Source organism: Phocoena phocoena, chromosome 4 (genome assembly GCF_963924675.1).
Source record: "Phocoena phocoena chromosome 4, mPhoPho1.1, whole genome shotgun sequence".
Taxonomy (NCBI): domain Eukaryota; kingdom Metazoa; phylum Chordata; class Mammalia; order Artiodactyla; family Phocoenidae; genus Phocoena; species Phocoena phocoena.
This window is the reverse complement of record NC_089222.1, coordinates 72,137,104-72,158,968: the sequence shown is the minus strand read 5'-3', so window position 1 is coordinate 72,158,968 and position 21,865 is coordinate 72,137,104. Positions and strand designations below refer to the sequence as shown.

Genomic DNA, 21,865 nt, shown 5'->3' with positions numbered 1-21,865 from the left:
AAAGAAACTTGCCCAAGGTCAAAGAGCTGATATACGGGAAAACCAAGGCTAGAACCAGGTCTCAAGTCCAATTCTCTTTTGGCTCTACCCACAGTCTCATCCCCCACCCCACCCCAGCCCCCCAGTTATTTCAGTTGTCAGTTAATATTGGACATTTGCTAAGACCTGGGTCAAAGAAATGAAGTGGCAGAGATATTACGTAACTAAAACCTCTTTGGACTTCATCAACATGAACACCTCCGAAAGGGTCTGACCAGCCATGGGCTCTGTGAGCTTCCTTCATCAGCAACAACTGCTACAGATATGAGAGGAAGGGTCCCACACACCTTGGTGTGGCCCCACATCTCCTTCGGGTAAGTAGTGTGGTTTGGTGCGGGCACAAACAGGATCACCTGATCTCATGGTGTTCCTTTAAAGAGATGAGCTCCTCTACTGGAAATCAGGTAGTGTGGGCATTTCCCCTGGGAATTGAGGACATAGAGGATGAGTTAGCCTGCAAAGGCTAAGACAGGTTTACCTGCAGAGGAAGCCTTGGTGGAGGACAGACAGCAGCTGTGGACAAGGAACTGCTGATGCTTTTGTAGATCTTTAGATGGTGCCTGGGAATCATTTGCAAGCCCTGATCTGGCACACAGAACTGATAGTAGGACCCAGTGGCCCTACCCACCCTCCCTCCTTGAACTCATGAGACCTTGGAAACATCACTTTCTCTGTGTATGAGTTCAGCTGCAAGAGTGTGACCTTTAGGAACGTGGCTTATGACGCTAGAACATCTGTAATGTTAGGAGAGGTATTCCCTGCACTAAAACATTTTTTCCTGCCTACTCTGGCCGCCTACATCATGGTGCCTGAAATTCTCTTATTATGGGGTTTTATAGCTCAAAGGCTTTTAATATCCAAGAATACCCTATTAAAATGTCAGTTCCCTGAAAAGGCCACTTAGGTAAGAGTTTGGGACACACTGTAGGCTTTAGGAACAATAGCTTAAGGATGCAAAAGTGTGAACATTACCACTTAGGGAAGGGAGGGAGGCAGGCCCTGTGCTTCACACGCACACACTTGGCCCATGTCACCAAGGTAGTGAGGGGAGAAATTAGAAGCCTGAGTTCTAATCGTGGCTCCACTGTAAGCTCCCTGCAACACCTGAACCAGTCCTTTCCCTTCTCTGAGCTTCGTGTCCTCATCTATAAAAGGAAGGGACTGGTCTGGAAGTGCGCTGAGGTTCTGTCTGGCTCTCAGGCTCTCAGGGAGAGTAGATGATCTTGGAGTGAGCTGGTGACCTCTTGAGCCATTCATTGTTGGCTAATCCTGGAACAGAGGGAAGGGAGAATCCCTGACAGGCAGCAAAGAATAAATTCCCCTAGGAGAGGGATCCAGGATTGGGATGGGTCCTGGAGTAGGGAGGAGCGAGAGGGTGGGGAAGATGCCCCAGGATGCCTACTCCCTCTTTTTTTTGCAGTACGCGGGCCTCTCACCGTTGCGGCCTCTCCCGTTGCAGAGCACAGGCTCCAGACGCACAGGCTCAGCGGCCATGGCTCACGGGCCCAGCCGCTCCGCGGCATGTGGGATCTTCCCAGACCGGGGCACGAACCTGCATCCCCTGCATCGGCAGGCGGACTCTCAATCACTGCGCCACCAGGAAAGCTCCCTACTCCCTCTTACTCCCAGACTTGTTGCCAGTGGGTCCTGGTCTCCCTTGTTAGGAAAACAAAACACCGTTCTACCAGGTGCCCTTATGGTCTTTGATCAGATGCCTGGGCTCTGCCAAATCTCCTTGGAGAGTGGCTGGGTTGCTTTCAAACTACCTTATCCCAACCAAAACAATACAGAGAAAAAGAGGGTAGGACTTGGAGTTAGGAGACCTGACTTCTAGCCCCAACTTGCTGAGTGATCCTAGGGCAAGTTATTTTATGTTTCCTAACCTGGCCCTTAGATACAGTATCAGTCTGCATTTTAGGACACACGATGGCCTCCAGGTTTTGAGGTGGTGAAAGGGATGTCTAGCAGGCAACTCCTGCTCCGACTTGGCCAAGAGAATATCACCTCCAAATTAGACTCTGGTGAGGGTCCAGGCCACAGTGAATCCTAAAGGTGTCCCCAGAGCCCCAGACAGTTTCTAGCCACAGTCAGAGGTTTCTTCTGTTCTTACCCACTAGGGGATGGAGGAAGGCAGAAACACACTTGACCTTAACCTTTGCTCCTTCTTTGATTCAGAACACTAGTTTTGCTATTATCTAATGCAACCCATCCACTTTACCTATGAGGATCCCAAGGGTAGAGAGGGGAAGTGACTGGACTGGGTCAGTGCAGACAGAGTCCGGATCACTTCAAGGCCTGGATTCAAGGCTCTTCCTTCAGGCTTCTGCCTATGCCACATTTTGCAAACCTTCATTTGGCTCAAATTACAGGGAGGGATATGGGCAATAACTTTGGTGACTACAATTCCATTAAAGCTAATTCCAAGTAAACCACCCTTCTCCAAACCAGAACCATCCCTTCCCTAAGAAGGTCGGGGAAGTTCCAAGGAAAATCTTGAGAACTGAATCTACCTGATGTGGAGTGGAGGAGTCAATTGAATCCGTCTTCCCTCCCTTCCAAACATAATATTCTTAAAACCTTGGCTCCTCCATCTGGGTGATGACCTTGAACTTTATCAGCCCTATTCTCATAGCATGAAGTGGAATCACCCCCTTTACTTACTCCCTCCTTAGCATTTCCTGAGCACCTACTAGGTGTTGGGCTCTATGCTAAGTTTGGTGAATCAGAGATGCCTAAAGTCACATGCCTGTCCTGGGACAACTCAGCCAACCAGGAGGGATACAGATGATTAATAAATATGGTGCAAGGGAAAGAGCTCCCCCACGCTCAAACTACACCTGCTCTTCTAGGGCAAGACCTTGCCAGACCAGACCTCCGGGGTGGAAATAAGAGGAGACCAAGTTTCTCTGGGGGTGGCCACCCCACCCACCAGCAGCATCCTTGCCAGAAGGACAGACACCTGGCCCCTCTACCTTCAGCATCATGCAGCTAGTAGACACTCATGTGCACTTGTTGGTGGGAGTGGCACGTTGAAGAATGGCACTCAAGTTTATCATCCAGCATCTACCATGTGTAAAATGTAGGGGTACATAAGAAAGGGGGAAACAGGGCTTCCCTGGTGGCGCAGTGGTTGAGAGTCCACCTGCCAATGCAGGGGACACGGGTTCGTGCTCCGGTCCTGGAAGATCCCACATGCCGCGGAGCGGCTGGGCCCGTGAGCCATGGCCGCTGAGCCTGCGTGTCCGGAGCCTGTGCTCCGCAACAAGAGAGGCCACAACAGTGAGAGGCCCGCGTACCGAAAAAAAAAAAAGGGGGTGGGGACAAAGAACAATTCAACTGCCAGTTTCTGCCATCCCAAAGCTAAACATCTAGTTATAAGCCATAAAAACTGGAGGAATATGAAAAGAGCATGGGCTTAGGAGTTTGAACCCCTGGGTCTTGGTGTCTCCTTGTATAACTTTGGGCAGGACATCACCCCTCTGTACCTCATTTGTTCATTTCTAAGTGGGGGGTGGGCAGGGCCAAAGCATGCCCTGGAGTTGCAGGATTGGTGCTGATGGATGACTGTGTGCTTGGTTTGTTTTTCCTTTAAAGTTTGGGCTTTCTTTTCTTCCATGTGATTAAAGTCTGAACTAGGTTTGTGGGAAGAAAGAAAAATGAAGCCAGGATCAGGTGGGAAGCTGGGTAATAGGAGAAGCCCAAGGGGAACGATGTGTTACAGGAGGAAGTGGGGTGGGAGATAGATGAAGAAGAGAACCAGGAAAGGAGGTGGTTGGAAGGGCTGCTCTCCCTCGGGGTTAGAAACAAGGGCCTTTGCTGGTGCCACTGAACAGCCCTAGAGTGGTGAAGGAATTAGTGCCAAGCTGCAGGGCCACCTAGCCATTCAAACCACCAAAATGATGGTTAGTCAAGGCTGTTCAGATTGGGTCACTCCAGAGCTGGCGGGGGTGGGGGGGTGGGGGTGGCGAGGGCCGGAAGTGGGGCTGGTCCCAGGCACATTGTGAACATGGATGAGCTAGCAGGAGCAGGAAAGGCCCCAGCTAACCATAAAGCCAGATCCAGATGGGGCCGAGCACATGGAACATTCTCCAGGGTAGTTCACATGCTGGGTCACAAAGCAAGCCTCAGTAGACTTCAGAAAACTGAAATCATAACAAGCATCTTTTGCAAGTACAACACTACGAGGCTAGACATCAACTATAAGAAAAACACTGCAAGAAACGCAAACACGTGGAGGCTACACAATATGCTACTAAACAGCCAATGGATCCCTGAAGAAATCAAAGAGGAAATCAAAAAATACCTAGAGACAGACGTGGCCAAGTACAGAAAAACCTGGTGCCAAGAGTATAGAGCGCCCTGGCCCTAGGGGCCTCCTGCCCGCCTGGAGCCCTGAGTAGTTTCCCACGTGTTAGGCAAGGCTCCTAGCACCAACAGTCTACGCACATTGCTAGCTCTGTCACGCATCACTTACCAGCAGATGCTAAGGCTACGGTTGCATACCACACAGAGGAAAGAGTTCTTCTTATTACATGACTAAACCCTTTAGAAATGAGGGCAACGAGCTCCTAATAGAATTGTTACGTTTCTCATGGTTCTTGGTGACTCGATGCGGTTTTCTAATCTCCAGTGTGGTGCTAGGGGTGGATTCTACCGGCCATTTCTTTCTCCTTTCACAAGCAGAACCCTTAAAAGCAACTCTGTCCCTGGGAGGGCATTGTGCTTTCTCAGTATAACAGAGCCTTTCTGATTTGTTTAAAATCTACTCTTCTGCTGACTGAGGGGCAGTGAGGGGGAAGGTTTTCTTTAGGGGGGAGCATGCGTGTGTGTAGAGTGGGTGTTGTCTGACACTGTAATAGTTGAGAGGCTATGTAATACCATTGTTTATTTTACTCTGCCCTACTCCTCTCTCCTGCCTCAACACACACAAAAATTGTACAAACAGGGGATGTTTGTGCCAAGAGGTGGAGAAACACCTCCTCCGTGGACGCATGCGGCCACCCCTGCAACCATCTCTCTTTCAGCCAGAAGTAACTCCGTGTTTCATGCAGTCAAGGCTGCAGTGTTGGACACCGAGGATTACTTAGTCTGGGGAAGACTGTGGCAAGAGTCTCACTGCATTTAAAGTACCATCGGGTAGTAAAGGAGAAACGTGAGCCTCACCTTGCGAGACGGAAAAGCTAAATTTGATGAATAAACCAGACCTCAGGTGCTTTCTGGAACATGTATTCCCACTACTTCGCTGTGCTTTTGTCACACCACGCTTTTCCCTCTGAGTGTCAAGAGTAAATCGGTTTTCCGGTTTTGTTTTGTTTTTTCATTTAAAACATCTCTCCTTACGCTAGTGATGTCACCCCTGGAAGACTGAGATGTAAGAAGAGGTGAATCATGTATCACCTTCGCATCTCTTCTAGAATTACATCAGCCAGAGCCCTGGGGTGCAGTGGGGATAAAAGCCAAAAAGTAGAGGGGAGGAAAGAGGGAAAGGGAGGGTGCCGGTGGGGTGAGGGAAAGAGAGAGCCGGTTCTTTTGCAGTCTGCTTATTTTCTTCTTTCTCCTTCCTCAACCCCTAAACACCCCTTCCCTATTTATAAATCAGATAACAGGAAAAATCAGACTTTAAAGAGACAGTTGCCTTATATTTATTGATGGTGTTGGTGTAAATGTCACTTGTCTGAACTTTCTGACCAATCACCATACCCCCATCAGTCACAGACGAAAGCCACCTTGGCATTCTCACTGGGCACATCAATTGGATTAAGAAGGAAGACATGAAGACCCTGCGCCACCCCCAAGTATCCATCAAATGATCTTCACCGTGATTAATGTTCTCATCAGTTTCAAACAGCAAAGGAAACGGCAGTGCATGGAAATAACCTGAAATATGAAATTACTGAAATGTGAAATCTAACCGTGCAAACTAGCGATGACCCACAGCTGACTTTCCTGCCCTCTCTCTACCTGAGGGTTTGAAAACATCATCCAATAATGTGTAGCTGAGGTATTCAGCAAAAGGGATAGGGACTCTCAACCAAACCAAAATATAACAGAAGAGAAATATAAGCTAGGCCTTGTTCTAATGCCCTCAGAAAGTGACTCTGAATATTTTTCAATTTCCCACACACCCACCCACACTTTGCTTTTCTAAAGATCATCTTATACCTGAACCACTCCTGTTAATTCGGGAGAAAATCTACCACCTCCCTTCCTCTATGGCTCCAGTGAATTCCAGACTCCTTAGGATCACTGGGTCTAGCTGCTCGGAACATATTTATGATGAAAACAAAACCAGGGGCCTCAGGACGCTACACGAGGGAAGGCCAGGAGAGCGATCAATTTCTGCAACATAGAAAAAGGGGCCCATAGGGGCAAAGGGAAAAAATAGTTTGCAGAATGCACAGTTTTGGTAGAATCTTATTACAGCTTCCAGCTGATTGGGTGTAGCCAAACTAGAGACATCTGTTTGGAGTTTACAACAGAAACAAACACACGGAAAGCATGAAAACGCTAAGACACACACACAGAACAAGCTCTAGCAGTTCTTCTCCGCCTTGACCTCCAAACCGTTCTCCCACTGGGTCATGCTGGGTTGTAGAAGGAGAGGAAATAGGCTCTTCCACCTGCCCCTGCCCCGACCCCACCCCACGTGCACCATGACTCATTCAAGCCATGACTGGAACCTCTCCACTTTCCTCTCTCCTTGACTTTCCTCCCAGGAAAAACAGAGATGCTCCCACTCCTGAGAGCATCGTGGGGACTTTCCTTAGTTCTCTAATTCACACCTTCAAAGCTCCTTGAGCCGTTGAAAAGGTGAACCACAGGAGGTGGTAAAACCTCAGAAGACCTTGAAAGTCACCCCTCCCTAAATAACCTCACAGGTCTGGCAATGAGGAACAGAACTCACCCGGCATCTCCAAGAATTGCCTCAAAGAAGTCAGAAAAAGCCTACGCTCACACAACTAATAATAAGTGAAGAACACGGCCCCAGCTGCAGCACACAGAGCTACAGAGGACCAGAAAGGCCCCAGGCTACTCATAAAGTGGGTTCCTCTTCCCTAATTACCTCCAAGCCCCGCAAAGGACAATGACTGTCCTCCCACTCCATCCCAGCCATGGTCACACCCTCTGCCGCCCAGCCCCACAGCCAAGCATTTTCTGAAGCAGGTCTAGACACTCACCTGTTCTGTTAAATTTTCCTCTTTATTCTCTCCCCACTGGCGGGCAAACAGAACTAGAGCAGTGCTACTCTTTAAAAATAACAAAATGTTTTATACACATTTCTGTATATACAACTGAACAACATTTTACATGTTCCTTTTGCACAGCAAAAGATATAAACATCGGACTCTGAGAACAGTTATGTACAAAAAAAAATGTCAAAAATACTTCACAACAGTGCAAAAATATTTTACACAGTATCATGGAGTGAGATCTTTTGAGCAGAAGCAAGGTGTGTTTCTAAAGGAAAACTCCTTTTTTAGATATTAGATGTCTTTAACTGTAAACAAAATGCAACTTTCTTTCTCCCCCCCTCCCTTCCCCACCAGTTATTTGAGGAATTTGGCAGAATTTCAAGGGTCTGAGTCTGAGGTAAACAACCCAAGCTCTCGCACCAAAAAGACTGGGGGCAAGGAGGTGGCACTAAAGCCTCAAACGTTGAGAGCAAATCTTTTTTTTTTTTTTTAAGGACATGTCAGTGACAGCGTCAGGCCGCTCCCAGTTGGGGGCTGGTGGAGGAAGTTAACCCCTCCTCCTCAGGCCCCAGCTGCCCACAAACAGGAAAACGGCCAGCAGGCACCTCACGCCTGCGGGGCTTTGCTAACACCAGCTGCCCTTCCCCTCCCCAGACCCCAGAGGACTGCCTCTCTCCCCTTCCTTGTAGGGTTTCCCTCCCCCATATCTCCACGTGCAATCTGAGCCCTGCTTCAAACAGAGCCAAACGTATGGGGGTGGGGGAGGGTCTGGGCCTCAAGTGTCCCCTTTCCCCTTTCTTGGGGGGGTGGGTCGGGAAGGTAAGGAAGTGGTGGAGAGACGGGGGTGGGGTGTCACGATGCGGCAACAGGGGCGCGCACAGGACATTGCTGGGAGCTCAGCCCGAGTGGGGCTCGTCTGGTCTGGCGCAGTCGGCGGGGTTGGACTGGTCCCCGGCGGTGGTAGTGGTAGCTTCCGGGCCCCCTCCTTCGATGGAGCTCTCGCTACCCGTGCTCTCACCCGACAGCAGGCGCGTCACCCGCAAGTCGGCCTGCAGGCTGCGCACGTCGTTGCCGAAGCTGAGCTCTCCCAGATCATTAATAAGCTGGGACAGCTCGGCCTTCATGTCGGAGGTGCTGCCCAGCAGCAGAGACGGCGACCCAGCCTCAGGACCCGGCGAGACCCCGCCGCCCCCCAGCACCTCTTCGCGGCCACTCTCCAGCGTGTCTAGCAAGTCCCCGCATTCGAAGTGCATGGCCACCACCAGCGCCCGCTGCGCCTCGGCCTCTTGCTCTGCCGGGTCTCCCTCCCCGGCTCGGTCCTCCTCCTCCTCCCCCTCCTCCTCCTCCGGGCAGCCCTCCGTGTGCACCCCTCTCTCTTCCTCCTGCAGCTCCTGCTCCTGCTGTTCGCCGAGCAGATCCTCGGTGATGGAGCCGAGCTTGGGCGCGCTGCGGCTGCGCTCCACCGGCGGCTTGTAGCAGCAGGGTCCGTGCAAGAGCAGCTTGCGCAGGGGCACTAGCGGGATGGTGTGCGCGCCCACCAGCTCCTGCTGTTGGTGACGCGCGTCGTCCCGCCGCTTGAGCCGTTTAAATTCCGCCAGAGCGTTGGCTGACGTCTGGTAGAGCAGCAGGGCCATGGCCTGCGCCTTCTCGGGCTTGGACACCAGCACCGCGTGGCAGCGCAGCATTACCGCCTTGTGTTTGAGCTCGTGCCGGTACACCCAGGCGAAGACCTTGGGCAGTCGCGCGTCCGCCACGCAGTAGGTAACGCGATGCAGCAGGTAGAGGTGGCCCGGCCGGCGCAGCGCACGCTCCTCGGCGTGCACCATGCGGATACCCTGCGCACTCACTGTCAGCTTCATCTTGGTGCCCTGACGGCCCGCCTCGCTCTTGCTCCAGATCTTGCCCACCGCTAGGTCGGTGCAGCCGTCGCCGCGCGCCTGGATGGTGGTGGCATTGCCCAAGTAGAGCACGGTGTAAGTTGGGTCCTCGCTGGTGATGTGCAGCTTCTTGCGCTTGGAGCGGAACATGCTGCCCACCCGGCTGAGCGCGCCTTCGGGGCACGCCCGTGCCAGAGAGCTGAGCGCCGAGTAGTGCAGGCTCACCGCGTAGCCCTTGGGTTTGGACGCCTGCCGTGGCGGCGCCTCGGCCAGCAGCTCGAACTTGTGCTTCTTCCACGGCAGCATCTCCGGAGGGCGCCCCAGCGCAGCTGGGCGGCGGCGGCGGAGCGCCGATTGAGAACCCGGCTGAGCCACCCGCCCCGGCCGGGCTCGGCCGGGGCAAGACCGAAAAATAAAACTCTGCTGGGAGTGGCCCAGTTGGAGGGAGTGGGGGCGGGGGAGATGTTCGAGAGCCCCGCCGAAAGAGGTAGGGGTAGAATTTTTTTAAAGAGGATTTAACTGCAAGGAGAGGGGGTGGGTAGGAGCACACAGATTTACCCCAGCCTGGGCAGGACCAGGGCAAAGAGTCTTGGGCAAGCAAAATGAGAGAAAGCACGAGAGTGGAGCAGAAAATGTCTTTAGAAAAAAGGGATGCGTGCGTGTAGCAAAAGCAGCCGGGATGGTGCGAGAATACGCAGGAACTCCTCGGCGAAGGTGAAAAGGGGCCCCCTCTCACACACACAATCCCCAGGGCTAGGGCCAGAAACCGCGGAAACTCAACCGCGAGTGTGCCCAGGGGTCGGTGATCCCCACCCCCAAGAGGTGCTGTAGGCAGAGAGCCCCTCGGCTGAGCGGGTCCCAGAATCAGCTGCTTGCCCCGAGTGCGCTCAGATGGTGGGTCCAGCTGGCCGCGGCGGGCCCAGCGCAGCAGTCCCGCCGTGGCTCACTGCATTTTCTCTCCCGCAGGACGCCGGGGACTCTGGCTTCGCCGGCTCACTGTCCGAGCTGGCTCCGCCAGGGCAGCGCCGGCCTCCGAGGGCGGGGCGTGCGCATGGTCGGCTCCGGGGATGGTCGCTACCTCATTTCTTCTCTCCGGAGGGTGTCCGACTGCGCTCCCGGGATCCCCTGGCTCGGCTGCCCGCCTTTGCAGCGCGCCCCCTCCGGTGTCGCGAGAGGTATCTGCCTCGCCAGCCTCATATCCTAGCCGTCTGGGAGGAAGATCTCGGGTAAATATAGGCCGGCGCGAACCATTCGCCGCGCGGGGACAGGGGAGGAGCGGAGAAGAGGATCTGTTTCGGGCTTGGAAGGTCGGCGGGTTACTGGTCTCTTAAAGGGACCTGGTTGCAGCCATTGGTTGAGGGAAAGGGGAGAACGGGCCAACCTGGCAATTAAATCCCAAGTTTACCAGCAGAAATTCTGTAGAATTTATCTACAAAAATCGCCAAGACCTTTGGTTACCCCGCAAGAAAAGCAACTTGAATTCTGACACTCCACCCCCAGCCTGAATTGCGACTCACTGATGTGTGTCTCCATCGGAACTTCTGGGGGAGGTGGTGGAGGGTGGGATTTACACTATAAAATACAAAAAGGTTGGGGAAATAGTGATTCTTTCCGTGTGTAATAGCTTTCTGAAATTGACTGGGTGCTGTTTAATTTTTTTTTTCCAAAATTTTATTCTATTAAAGAAAATAAAGAGGGGCAAAGAAAACGCTGGGACTTATCTTTCACCATCTTGGAGCCCTTTCTCCACAGGCAAAGAGCAGATAGTGAAAAGAGATGAGTGGTAATGGGATGGTTAGAGTGAACACTATAGTACGTGTTTGGTAAATAAGGTGCTTCCAGCTTCTAACCCCCAGCAGTGCCCCCTCCTTCTGTCAGGCCTCAGAGTAGAGCAGTTTTCTGAGATATACTCAATTTCTAAGTGATGCTTGTGTGTGGTTAGAACTCAGTTTATAATTTGGCAGGCCAGTCATTTAGTTTTATTACATCATTGTCACATTATGGATGAGAATTCCTAGTAAAAATTCAAATGATGTTTTTTATTTGTGTCAAATAATGCCCGGCCACCCTCCACAGAGAATGATTAACATTAATCATTCTTTTCTCTTGTGCCAGCTGGATAATGTCGCTTTAATCATCTGGCCGGCTTGACCCTTGGCTAGTAACTCATTTCTGGGCCCTCGAAACAACGGGCTTGCCTCTACGGTCTGCTCAATCAAAGCAAAACCACTTCTAGCTGGAATGTGCAGGTGACCCTACATCAAACTCCCAAGCTCATCCCAGAGGAGGAGAGTAGGCCCTCCCACTCCCCAGGCCCAGTCTACTGGGGATCTAGATGTCTCTGGCTTCCATACCAGGTTCTGATTTCAAAACAACTGTAACTCCTCATGGAAATTCTCTGGCCCTCTACCTTTACTAACTTTTAACCTTTCTTTGAACTCTAACCCAATTTTCTAGAGTCACTGGTGCTGCGTTTCAATTTAACTAACTTTCCTGAGTACCTTCTGGTACCAGGCCCTGAGCTGGGAACAGACCTAATTCCTGTCTCCAAGAAGCTCCCAGTCCAGTGAAGGATGTAAACTTCACCCACCTCTGGGCTTCTTCTGGAATGTAAGTTCTGTGAGAGCACCCTATCTCCCTCCAGTGCCTGACACTACTTAATTGTTGAATGAATGAATGACATATGCATGTAAACAAGAAGACAGAGGGAACTAAATGCCCTGAGACAAGACCCAAAGTACTCTGAGAAGCTGGAAGAAAATGTTCTTTGTGACTAGGAAAATCAGAAGAGGTTCCACGGAGGTGGTGAAGTGTGAAATATGGACAGGATTTTGCCACGGAGGGAAGAATTAAAGGGCTTTCCAGATACAGAGAACAGCAAAATTATAGAACATAAAAATGCGTGCACATGTGTAGTTGAGGATGGCATTTGACAATTGTGACAATGAAAGAAGAAAATTTCCTGATCAAACAAGGAAGTCTCCTGCTCGTGCCCTCCTAGTCTCTGAGGGAAGGAATGGCCTTTTCATGGCTGGCTGGTCCCAGAATGTCATTAGACCAAAGCTCTAATGCCTTACTCCTCAGCTACACTGATGGGTTAATGGAGGTACGGTGTTGGAATGAGCTGGTTAGGACTATAATAAGCCATTTAAACCAAGGTTAATTCCTCTTCTGTTCACATTTCTGGAATATCTTGCAGTGGCAATGAAGTAGATGGTACGTGCTCCAAACAAAAAATTCCGATAAAAAACCCACCAAATTAACCTGTGCTGAGTGACCTTTAGCTGGTCCATAACCTTGAAGTCTAGACTCTACAAAAGCAGGCGTCATATTCAAGCAGTTAACATTTCCAAATTACTCAGAGGTCCAGGGACCAGAAGTGTTTGAGCAGGAAGAGAAGGGACCAGTGGTGGGAGCTAAGGCTGGTCTCAGCCTCCGCAAGAGGCACCTCTTTGGGCTTCATGCGGTGGCAGGGAAACCAGTGGACCACAGCAGCAGGGAGGACTCCACTGGCGGGCCAGGGCTTTCCAGTGGAGCCAGAGTGTCAGACCCAGATGCACAGGCCCACAGAGCTGCTCCTGGGCTATCTTCTTAATAAGCCTGTTTTCAACCTGGGGAGGACAGAGAAATTCTAGGCAAATGTCAACACTCTGACATGTGAGTCCCGCTCTGTGCAGATTTGAGACACAGAGCAGTTCCAGAAGAGACCTCAGCAAAGTCAGCCGGAAACGGCTTAGAAACTGCATAGGACCGCAGACTGCACTTGTTTTTTATGACACTGCCCCATCTACTGGTGCCAGGCAGAAGTGACACTTGATGAGATGGTTTCTCATAGAACTGGATAAGCCAGTGGTTCAATCAATACACAGCCAAGTCACAGCTGGAAAGAAACCCAGCCTCTAACGTAACATGTAAGAGTCAGCCTTTTAGCGCGCAGGAAGCTTTCAGGCTGGTTTTCTCCCACCTTATTTCTTGCATAACGCTCCTGCCTCTTGGTCCCCCTCCCGCTACACCCCACTGAATGAACATGGGCTTCAGAGACGATACATGACGTGCCTGGGATCTTCAAAGTCATTCAACAAATATTTGTGGATGTGATTTGTGGATATACTGTGGATGTGATGTTGTTGCTGGGGATACTGCCCCAAAGCAGACAGACGGGTCTCTGCCCTCATGGGATTTATATCCTACGGGGAGGCAGATAATCAGCAAACAAATAACTAATAAAGTATCAGTTAGTGATAAGTCTCCGAGGAAAAGAAAACAGTGTTAGGAGTAGAAAGTAGCTGGCTTAGACAGCAGAGCCAGGGAAGGTATCTCTGGGCAGAGACCTGGATGAGATGGAGCCAGCCAGGCAAAGATATGGAGGGAGAACATTCCAACCCGTGTTGGCCGAAGTGGTAGTCACTGGCCACGTGCGGCTAATGAACACTTGACGTGTACTTGGTCCAACTTGAGATGTGATGCAAACATGAAATACACTCTGGATTTTAAAGACTTAGTAAGATAAGGAGGATGTAAAATATCTCAATAATTTGATAGTAATTACATATCGAAGGATAATATTTTGAGGTAATAGAATATACTATTAAAATTAATTTTGCCTGTTTCCTTTTACTTCTTTAATGTGGCTGCTAGAACATTTAAAACTATACATATGGACAGCTTTGCGCTAGGCAAAGGGCACACCCAGTACGAAGTCCCCAAGGTGGGAATGTTTCCAGTGGGTTCAAGGACTCTCTGGCTTCAAAATCCCACTGTGTGATCACAGCCTCTTACCCTTCCAGCCCTCTTCATTCCTTACTCTATCACATCAGTTCTTTAACCTTCTCAAGACCTCCAGGATCTACATCAGCATTCCTCACAAGTAGACTCACCCACTGGCTGCATCAGAATTCCCTGGGACAAGTCCTGGATCCCACCCTTAAATGGGAATTTCTGGAGTTAGGGACTGGGAGTATACATGCTGAAACTCCTCCATGATAGAACAGTTACTCAAGTTTAGTGAGCCCTGTCCTAGCCCACTTCATTTTTCCCACTATCAACTCCTTCCTAGCCTCTTATCCTTGCCTTCCTCCCCATCCATGACTTTCTGGATGAGCATCGGGTCCACAATTTCTGTGCACTGCACCCACCCCATCCCTGGACCACTACCACAATCACTGTGCTCTGCTTCTGGAGCTATAATGCTGAGAAGAATCCCTCAGCTGTTGGGGCAGTGCCTCAACCCATTCTGACCCCTCCTATGGTAGGCAGAATAATGATCCCCCCCTAAGATGTCTATGTCCTAATCTCCAGAACTCGTGATTATGTTACAGCACATGGCAAAGGGGAAGGAAGATTCTACAATTAAGGTAGAATGGGTAGATAGAAAGGTAGATAGAATTAAGGTTGCTAACTAGCTGACCTTAAAAAGGGAGAATAATCTGAATTTTGCAGTTGGGCTCAATGTAATCACCAGGGTCCTTAAAAGTGAAAGTGGAGACCTCAAAAACATGATGCTAAAGTGAAAGAAGACACAAAAGGTCACATACTGGGCTTCCCTGGTGGCGCAGTGGTTGAGAGTCCGCCTGCCGATGCAGGGGACGCGGGTTCGTGCCCCGGTCTGGGAAGATCCCATGTGCCGCGGAGCGGCTGGGCCCGTGAGCCATGGCCGCTGAGCCTGCGCGTCCGGAGCCTGTGCTCCGCAGCGAGAGAGGCCACAACAGTGAGAGGCCCGCGTACTGGAAAAAATAAAAAGAGAGAGATAAGGACATACTGTATAGCACAGGGAATTACAACCATTATCTTGTAATAACCTAAAATGGAGTATAATCTACAAAAACACTGAATCACTAGGCTGTACACCTGAAATTAATATATTGTAAATCAACTATACTTCAATTAAAAAAAAAAGAAAACTGCCAAAGATTTCCAAAGCCTATGCTCTTTTTATTTTAAAATTTATTTTATTCTAGTAGAGTTGATTTACAATGTTGTGTTAGTTTCTGCTGTACAGCAAAGTGATTCAGTTATACATATATATGTATACATTCTTTTTCATATTTTTTCCATTATGGTTTATCACAGGATATTGAATATAGTTCCCTGTTTGTCCATTCTATATATACTAGTTTGCATCTGCTAATCCCAAACTCCCAAGCCATCCCTCCCCCATCCCTCCTCCCCCTTGGCAACCACATCTGTTCTCTATGTCTTTGAGTCTGTTTCTGTTTCGTAGATAAGTTTATTTGTGTCATATTTCAGATTCCACATATAAGGGATGTCATATGATATTTGTCTTTCTCTTTCTGACTTACTTCATTTAGTATGATAATCTCTAGGTCCATCCATGTTGCTGCAAATGGCATTATTTCATTCTTTTTCGTGGCTGAGTGGTATTCCATTGTATATATGTACCACATCTTCTTTATCCATTCATCTGTTGATTGTTTCCACATCTTGGCTATTGTGAATAGTGATGCTATGAACATAAGAGTATGTGTATCTTTCTGAATTATAGTTTTGTCTGGATATACGCACAGGAGTAGGATTGCTGGATCCTATGGTAATTCTATTTTTAGTTTTTTGAGGCTCCTCCATACTGTTCTCCAGAGTGGCTGCACCAATTTACATTCCCACCAACAGTGTAGGAGGGTTCCCTTTTCTCCACACCCTCTCCAGCACTTGTTATTTGTAGACTTTTTAATGACGGACATTCTGACCTGTGTGAGGTGGTACCTCATTATAGTTTTGATCTGCATTTCTCTAATAATTAGTGATGTTGAGCATCTTCTCATGTGCCTGTTGGCCATCTGTATGTCTTCTTTGGCGAAATGTCTATTTAGGTCTTCTGTCCATTTTTCAATTGGGTTGTTTGGTTTTTTGTTATTGAGTTTTATGGGCTGCTTGTATATTTTGGAAATTAAGCCCTTGTCAGTTACATCATTTGCAAGTCTTTTCTCCCAGTCTATACAAAGCCTATGCTTTTTGTGTTGAGTCAAGTCAGGCCTGACTCTGGAGGACCTTGAATAGCAGGTGGAGGCATCTCACAAACTGGGCGAGTCATTGGAGGCATTTGAGTAGGGACGTGCCTTGATCAGAGCCGGGGCTCAGACACCCACATCCCAGCTCTCACTCAGTGAGGGTTCCAGAGCAAGATGTTGCCCCTTTCTGGCCCTCACCTTCCTGCTTGTGAGCTGAGCGAACTCCCCTCTGGTTCTAAGATCACAGGAGGCTGTGTTGGTTTTCTAGGGCTGCCATAACAAATTACCATAAACAGGGTGGCTTCAAACAATAGACATTTTTTCTCTCACAGGTCCTGAGGCTGGAAGAAGAAAGCATCCTTCCTTGCCTCTTCCTGTTTCCACAATCCTTGGTGTTCCTTGGCTTGTAGACATATCGTTCCAGTCTCTATCTCCATCCTCTGATGGTGTTCACCCCCTGTGTCTTTTCTGTGTGTGCCCAAATTTGTGTCTTCTTATAACGACATCATTACAGTAGGGCCCACTCTAATCACATATGACCTCGTCTTCACTTGATTACATCTACAAAGATTTTATTTCCAAATAACATCACATCCAGGTTAAGACCGGAACCTCTGTTCTTGAGAGACACCATTCAACTCAAAGCAGAGGCCATGATAGGAAATTGCAGGGGTAAGAGAAGAAAATAGACAAGTTAGATGTCTATAAACTCTGAAGGCCACCCTGTGTCTGAAGCCCCCAGAGATGTTCTCACCATGACCTTGTTTGCCCTGAAGCCCCTCCTTTCATGCGCTGCTTGCGTGGAATATTTACCACCTGGACAAGGGCCAGGCAGAAATGCAAAGGCGTAAGGGGGCAATCAAGAGAAGAACGGTGAGCCTTGCAGTGAGCCTTTCTCATCAGAGGCAAGGAAGGCCAAGTTTGTCCCCTCCAAAAGCAGAGGGCAGAGAAATTGCTATGCCTGCATGGTTCCCTTTAAAACTGAAACCTTGTATCTTCACTTTTCTGTTTGTGCTAACGGTACTTTAACTAATGATGACCGCATTTGCTAGATGGTTGGTTCATGGTGCCCTCAACCCTCACATGACAAAGAGGGTGCAATGTTGTCTTTTCCCTGGGTTATATGGTGAAGGAACCACCCTGCTATTGACAGCCTGGGCACCTTTTCTGAGACCGTCGTTGTGCCCCTGTTATTTCAGAGACTGGGGTGAAACAAAGGGTAGCGTGAAGCAGAAGGGAACCCATTGAGGTAAGTGTTTATGTATTAGTGCTTATGTATTCCAACACCCACTTTGAAGTATGAACCTACTTGAGAACATCCTGATGCCTGGTTATTTAGCCTTTGCTTAAATACCTCCAGTGGCAGAGAGCTCACTACCTCTCAAAGCTATCCATTCCATCTTTGAACCATTCCAATTGTAAGTAGGTGGAAACAGATGGCAGTGGCAACTCTGTAGCTTCGCCCTATTTGTTCTAGTTCTGCTTGCCTCATGTCTACTCAGGACACTCTTCTCTCCTGTCCTAGGGTAGTCCTTCACATAAAGAGAAATGGCCCATTATACCTTCTCCTGAGACTAGCCATACTTCCTCCACCTTTTCCTCATTCCCTCACCATGCAAGTGTACCTGCTAACATTATCAATGTATCTATTAATCTATTAAAGTGACTTAGGGGAGGCCCCACAGTTAGACACAAAAAGTAAAATCCCAGTAGTCAGAAGACTTTCCCAGTGGATTAGGGTCTACCTGGTGCTATAGTTTGTGGCTCCACCAGCGACTTGAGCTATTTAACCTTGGATGAGTCCCTCTGTCAGGCTGATCACCACTAAAATACAAGCTCATAGGGGAAGGAGTTTGTCCAATGCTGAATCCCCAGAGCCTAGAGATGAATGAATGAATGAATGAACAAGAGAAAACTGGCACTTTCCATCTGAAGATTTTAGAGTTGGTGATTCTTTTTCTTTTTTTTTTTTTCTTTTTTCTTTTGATGGTACGCGGGCCTCTCACTGTTGTGGCCTCTTCCGTTGCGGAGCACAGGCTCCGGACACACAGGCTCAGCGGCCATGGCTCACGGGCCCAGCCGCTCCGCAGCATGTGGGATCTTCCCTGACCGGGGCACGAACCCGTGTTCCCTGCATTGGCAGGCGGGCTCTCAACCACTGCACCACCAGGGAAGCCCTAGAGTTGGTGATTATTCATTCTACTTGGAGCCTTCTTTACTTCGTATTACTTCACTGAACTTTACTGGGTCTCAATTTCTACAACTAAAAGTTCAGAAAAACAACAGTGCCCTTTCTCACTTGTCTGTTGTGAGGGAAAAAAGAATGACAAAGTCATCTGTGAATAAAAGACCCCAGAAATTCCACATGTAACTACAAGAGTTGGGGAAAAAGTCCACAGGTTCAAATACAGTACACGTAGGATCTTGTAGCCTACACACCAAAACGAGAGGTCATTTACACGTTTCGTTGCACACACAATGACTTGCACAAGCAGGAAATCGATGTTTGAAGTGACTCAAATTAATCATTTATAATAACCACAAAGGGTTGCTGAACTACTGAAACTTGATTATGTGTAAGAATCCACTCATTTTCAACAGGGATAAATTGAGAATCGCAGATAACCGAAGGGAGTTTCCCTACTGATTCAGTGACTCTGCAGAGACTGCCAGACTTCTATTTTCACAACTCTCAGCCTTATGCAAACTGCTTTAATGTCCTTGTGGAAGTAGTTGGTGTAGAGAATGGGAGAGAGGGAGGGGCAGGCTTGCAAGCGTGCCTGGGAACAATTTTTCTACCAGTGACACATTGTTGGCCAAGGGGTGAAAAGAAAACCAAAACAGAAACCCATCTACTCACCCCTCTCCATTCCCAGAGAGAGGTGGAGCCCAGAGGCAGAACAGTGCAGAGTTGGAGAGCAGAAAGCTACACCAAGGTTTGTTCCTGGGTGTGGGTTTGCGGCGCTTGGAACTACATTTGTTGAATCACAGTAAATCGAGTAGTATGCAACATCATGAATGAGGAACACTCCGTATTGCTATTTGGAAACTGGATACGAGGCTTCCAATCTCAAAATCAATGCAACTTTCTCCAAGGGTCAGCTATTCAGAAAGTCTTGGCTTCAACAGAAAGTCTAAGCTTTATGGGCATTCAGGAGGATCTGACCAGTCTTCCAGACAGAAACATTTCCACTGTCGTGACAAAGGGATGAGGGCAGTTTGGCTGGGTTGTGTTGTTCCCTTAAGTGTGTGGGTGGAATGGCTTCTGTAGTTAGAGGGCAGGGACCGGGCTGATTCATCTTTGCAACCCCCTCACTCGGGAGCAGCAGCCAACACCTTCCCCACCCTTCACCACCACCATCATCACTCCCTCCTCATCTCACTTGGTTTCTCTGAATCTGGATCCCATAATCATGTCTCATCAGCATCCTCAGGTCCCCTCCCTCCTTGCCCTTCTCACTGAACTAGCGTCATAATCCCTCAACATGGACCAATTTTACATCTGGATTCTCACCTGCATTGTCCACTTCTGGGGAAAAAGTTGTTCAGTTGTGAAAATGGGTACCCCACAAAATACCAGGCAATGAACTTGCAGTATTATCTCATTTGCTACCTCTGCCTGACAGGAATTATTATTATCCCCATGAACCACATAAGAAAACTGAGGCTCGGTTAGTTCTTTTTCAATGGTAGATTTGAGGAGCATCTTGGGGCGATAGAATTATTTTTATTTTTGACTTACTTATTGGTCAGCCAGGAATAGTTGCTGCTATTTTAATTTTATAATGTCAGTGTCTTTTTGACGCCCCACCCATCTTGATTAAATTATCACTTTATTTGGTCAAGATTTTTTGGAGCCCATAAGAGGAATGACAATAGAAACCAAAAGTGTTTGCTTTCCTTAAATCTCTGAAGGTGACAAAATCTGGAAGAGGAAATGAGGGTGAAGTCCCAAGTTTCTGATTGAGCTCTAGGAATGAGGTGGCAGGTTTCTTTATATCATCTATTATTATTTTAACATCTTTATTAGAGTATAATTGCTTTACAATGGTGTGTCAGTTTCTGCTTTATAACAAAGCGAATCAGTTATACATATACATATGTCCCTATATCTCTTCCCTCTTGCATCTCCCTCCCTCCCACCCTCCCTATCCCACCCCTCTAGGTGGTCACAAAGCACTGAGCTGATCTCCCTGCGCTATGTGGCTGCTTCCCACTAGCTATCTATTTTACGTTTGGTATGTATATATGTCATATATTGTTATTATTGTCACTAGAACATAAAGTTCATTGACTCTTACTGTATGAGTTAGTTTTATCTTTAACCACTCAGCTCCAAGAGAATGCCAGAAACTGCTAATTCTCTTCCATGGGTCTTCTCCATATCTTACTTCTGGAAATGATGTTCAGGTTTTTTAAAGATACACTGTTTCTAAGTTGAGAAATGGGAGAAACCATGTTCTAATGTATTCCTTTACTGATCTGTGAGCACTGCCTTCCCAAAGCCTTGCCAGCTACTACATGGCTTGTCAGCAGCCCTTTGGGTATTTCCCAAAGTTCACTCCAATTCAGTAAGAGTCAGCAGTGAGGTGTAGCACAGAACGGTCAAGGTCCCAGCTTTTCCTGACCCAAACTTGCTGTGACTGACTTTTAGCCAGTCCACTTCAGTATCTTCACTAGGAGGGAGTGGACTTCTCTTGCTACTCAGAGTGGCCTGTGGCCCAGACCAGCATCAGCAGCATCTCCTGGAAGTACAGAGTGCCGGCCCCCCCAGACCTTATCAATCAGAATCTGCACGTTAACAAGATTCCCAGGGGGTTCACATGCACATCAAAGTTTGAGAACTGGATTCTGAAATATACAGTAACAACCGTCATTCTCCCCTTGCCCCAGGAACGAATAAAATAGTGAGGAGACCTGGGTTTGATGCCTGACTCCGAATATAGTTCATCTCTGACTTGGACAAGCTGCTTCCTCTCCGGAGCATCACAACATTGGGGTGTTTCTCCTGATTAAGGAGAATGGAGCTTAAACGCCCAACACCCACACAATTCTGACCCGACTTTTCTAACGATAAAGTGAGAAACAAAATCCAGGCCGAAAAGAGTGGAGCGGGGTCACTGTTTTTCACTTCATTTTAATTTATAGGAAAATTTAAATACAATTCTAGGTGGAACTTTTAAACGTTTTTTTTAAAATTATTTGAAAACAAAAGCATTTAAGTCAGATCCATTTGGCTTTCCTTGCAACCTTGCCAAGCTCTTTCCATTCCCAACTACCATCAAGGCTGGGACTCTTCTCACCAATTCACAGCTCCGGATGAACAAGTATACAAAAAGCTGTTTAGTTGCCGGGCGTGACAGCAGCGAGGCCACACCTTAGAACACCGGCCGAAAACTAGCGCCAGGAAGCAACGCCACCTAGCGCTGCAGGAACACCCTTCACCCGGGTCTCCGCCTCCTTCTGACGAAAGTAGCCGGGAGGCGGGGCTAGTATCAATATGAACGGCCACGTTTTCCACGTCTCCTAGTTCTACACCGGACGCTAAAGACCGACGCACAAGTTTGGAAGGTACCATTCTTTTAATTTAATCAACTTATCAAAATTTGAGATATTCATAGGAAATATATTGAAACTTAGGTCCTCAGACCACTTTACATTTATTTCCCATCATAGTGGCAAATATGAGATATATAAGTGGTGATTTGAAACAATTATTGTGTTTCCCTTCAACCTCGGGCCTTAACTACTTGGGCTAGCTCATACGTCACTTCCGGAGATCTATCGGCTA

General features: G+C 48.3%; 1 protein-coding gene across 1 annotated transcript; it reads right to left on the bottom strand.

The window, feature by feature from the left end:
• Positions 1 to 7,723: 7,723 nt before the first annotated feature.
• Positions 7,724 to 10,304, bottom strand: FAM43A (family with sequence similarity 43 member A). Its single transcript, XM_065876975.1, has one exon. It carries the CDS (start codon positions 9,413 to 9,415, stop codon positions 8,129 to 8,131), a length of 1,287 nt encoding a protein of 428 aa, XP_065733047.1. The 5' UTR covers positions 9,416 to 10,304; the 3' UTR covers positions 7,724 to 8,128.
• Between the last annotated feature and the right edge of the window lie 11,561 nt (positions 10,305 to 21,865).